At 41.2% G+C, this 3,445-nt stretch overlaps 1 protein-coding gene across 1 annotated transcript; it reads right to left on the bottom strand.

Annotated features, from left to right (window-relative positions):
• Nucleotides 1-2,662: 2,662 nt before the first annotated feature.
• On the bottom strand, nt 2,663-3,439 carry LOC111140519 (olfactory receptor 4P4-like; the record flags this gene model as incomplete). The annotated part of the gene is made up of 1 exon (XM_022492748.1): nt 2,663-3,439. A coding segment is annotated over one exon (777 nt), but the record flags the coding sequence as incomplete, so codon positions are not given.
• Between the last annotated feature and the right edge of the window lie 6 nt (nt 3,440-3,445).

The following is a 3,445-nucleotide window of genomic DNA, read 5'->3' on the forward strand; positions in this document are numbered from 1 at the left end:
GGTAACCCCGAGCTTAGAGCTCACTACTCAGCTCTGTCTCTGTAGCCGGCTTCCCCATTCTAATACCTGTAAGCTCTGTGACACTCAGACACCCGCGATCCTTCTGTGACCCTGCGGGACCTGAGGCCACGCTGACCCTGCATGGGCTTCACCCCGGTTAAGCCTCTGGAGCGATGTCCCTCAGCGGAACAGACTTTTAAAAGTCCTGATTTTGTGCTCCGTTGCTCTGCCGCTTGCCGGGAGCCGTCCCCTCCCCCCGCGGTCTATCTTCCCGTCGCTTTTGATTCACTTCTCCGCCAGTCCTACCTTTCAGAAAGTGGTTAATTTTCTGTTTCTAGAGTTGCTGTTCTTCTTCTCTTTGATCTCCCGTTGGATTTGTAGGTGTTTGCAATCTTTAGATAAGCTATCTAGCTGATCTCCCGTACCTGAAGTAGTCTCAGCCTGCTACTTCTCCACCATCTTGACTCCTCCCCTAAATCATCAACTTTTTGAGACCATTTTAATTTTACTAAATATCTCTTAGTGGATGATTTAGGTACAGTAACTGAATCAGCCCTCACAATGGATGCCTGTGGACAAATATAGGGTTGAGCACAGTGAAGGATTAGGAGGGGGGTTGGGGCAGGGAGTCACATAAAACTCTTACAGCCACAGCTAGTTTGGGCCTCTGGTCTTCCCCTTAGGCCCCTGACAAGGTATTTAAGCTTCTTCCAGCCTGGTGTTTTCTGATAACTCTGGGGCATAAAGAAAGAAGCTGTGTAACAGATTTCTTTGTTGATGACAGATATTCCTTTAATTAAAAATGAGATTTTGGGGCACCTGGGTGGCTCAGTGGGTTAAAGCCTCTGCTTTCGGCTAAGGTCATGATCCCAGGGTTCTGAGATCGAGCCCGCATTGGGCTCTCTGCTCAGCAGGGAGCCTGCTTCCTCCTCTCTCTCTGCCTGCTTCTCTGCCTACTTGTGATCTCTGTATGTCAAATAAATAAATAAAAAAAAGGAGATTTTAAATAAGCAGTAAATTCTTATGTAGATGAATGGAATCTATTAATAAATTGATAAGTGATTTAATTTGTTATATTTTGTCAGCTTTAAATACAATGTCATCCATTTTTTGCCAATAAAACATTTGGACCCTTGAAAAAAGAATAGAAAAAAAATATATGTGTATAAATAATATACACACACACACACATATTTATATATATACATATATATTTATGTACTTACATATACTTAAATTTTGTTGCAAAGCATTCTTTCTGATGGGATAGGAATTTCCCTGACCTGTGCTAAAATATTCCAAGAGCCCCAAGAGTCCCAAAACAACACATGGACAGGCACAGTCATTACACACACACACACACACACACACACACACACAGAGACACATGGCATTTGTATACTTAAAAATAAAAAATCCAAAATACTTTTGCCAAAGTCTACATTAAGCCATCAAACAGAGAGATGAATAAGCTGTCAAAGCCAATTTCCTATAGGACAGACAAAATATTTTCCTATCATATTCTGGAGGCTTTCATGGGTCTAGTAGGAAAAAAGAAAATATTAGTTATATATGTAAAAGTTCCTAAGATTTGAAACATCAAAAAACTGGTGCCAGACACTAAGATAATACCTACTACCTCCATGACTTATCTTTGATTTTTGCCTTGACTCTGGAGAAGAAGTAACTGAATCAAGCTAAGTTTGTGTGGAAGCAATGAAATCATTCTGCTGAGAAAAGACAAATTCTGGGCAGAGAGAGACTGGAAATGATTGGAAACACAGAGTTGAGATTATGTTATATGATCAATGGACAAAGAGGTAACCAATAATTAAGGGAGTAGTGCCGCCTTAATACAGAAAATAAAAAAAAAAATAAAACTATTCTATGCATCTGGTGGTCTGCTAATTTCATTATATCCTTTATAGGCACATGGGATTATACGTTAAATTCTTAGCCTTTTTGACATCCCTTATCTTATGGTTAATACATGATTGTTCATGACACAAGGACAACTTCTAGATATGTAAGAACCATGCATATATCATGAGCTATAATATTACCCCATTTCATGGACACATGCATAATTAAATCAAATTGCCAAGACCCAGAGACAGGGTGCCTGGGTGGCTCAGTGGGTTAAAGCCTCTGCCTTCAGCTCAGGTCATGATCTCAGGGTCCTGGGATCAAGCCCCACATCAGGCTCTCTGCTCAGCAGGGAGCCTGCTTCCCCCTCTCTCTCTCTGCCTGCCTCTTTGCCTATTTGTGATCTCTAATAAATAAATAAAATCTTTAAAAAAAAAAAAAGATCCAGAGATAAAAACTTGAAGAGTCAATATGTCACCCAGCTCTCCCTGACTCCAAAGCCTGTCATTTTAACACCATACTTTCTTCCAGTGTTATGGCCTCTGATAGTACCAGAGCTGAACCAATTTAGGGACATTTATGATAAACAAGTGAGAAGGTTGGATTTTGTTTCAAGGAAAATAGAGATCCATATAGATTTTCTTGAGTGACCAGTGATTTGATCAGAGATGAGCTATGGAAGGGCATTTCTTGAATTCATCAAATCCAAGTGCTCACAACTGGAACTAACTGGACTCTTTAAAGTGCAGATTGCAATCTGAATTACAATGACTTGCTTCTTTGGCTCATACTAACTTCAGAGGCTCTTTAGTCCAGCTCCCCAAAGAGAGCTCATATGCTTTCTATGGGATCGCAAGTGGTCAATGCTCTGGGGACACAGGACTGAAAGCACAATGAAAATCAGCCTCTTAAATTCTGAATGTGCCATTTTAGACCACACCTTCCCCATGGCGATTTTCATCTCCATGTTTCTCAGGGTATAGATGAGAGGATTCAGCATGGGGGCAATCACAGTGTAAAACACAGAAACTTCCTTATCCTTGTTCTCACTCCCTGCAGGTAGAATGTAAATATAGATACAGGGCACAAAGAATAAAACTACAACCATAATATGAGAGCTGCAGGTGGAGAGAGCTTTGCGTCTCCCTATGGAGGAATATGTCCTAAGATTATATAATATGAGAATGTAAGAAGCCACCAGGATAAGAAAAATGACAACCACCACCATTCCTGAGTTTGCAATCACTAAGATACTAACAACATGAATGTCTTTGCAGACCAGTTTCAAAAGAGGCTTCACATCACATACGTAGTGATTGATCTGATTAGGACCACAGAAAGGTAAGTTGAGTACCATGAGCAATAGAGCAACAGAGTGCCATAAACCCACACCCCAGGCCATGAAGACCAACATGTTACACCTCTGCCGGTTCATGAGGACCATGTAGTGCAGGGGCTTGACAATGGCAACGTAGCGGTCTAAAGCCATGGACACCAAGATGAGTATCTCCACACCCGCCAGCAAGTGGGCAGTGAAGAGCTGGGCCATACAGTTGTTATAGGAAATGTTTTTTCTTGC

The sequence above is a fragment of the Enhydra lutris genome, unplaced genomic scaffold, assembly GCF_002288905.1.
Source record: "Enhydra lutris kenyoni isolate GAN:26980312 unplaced genomic scaffold, ASM228890v2 scaffoldscaffold2368, whole genome shotgun sequence".
Lineage (NCBI taxonomy): Eukaryota > Metazoa > Chordata > Mammalia > Carnivora > Mustelidae > Enhydra > Enhydra lutris.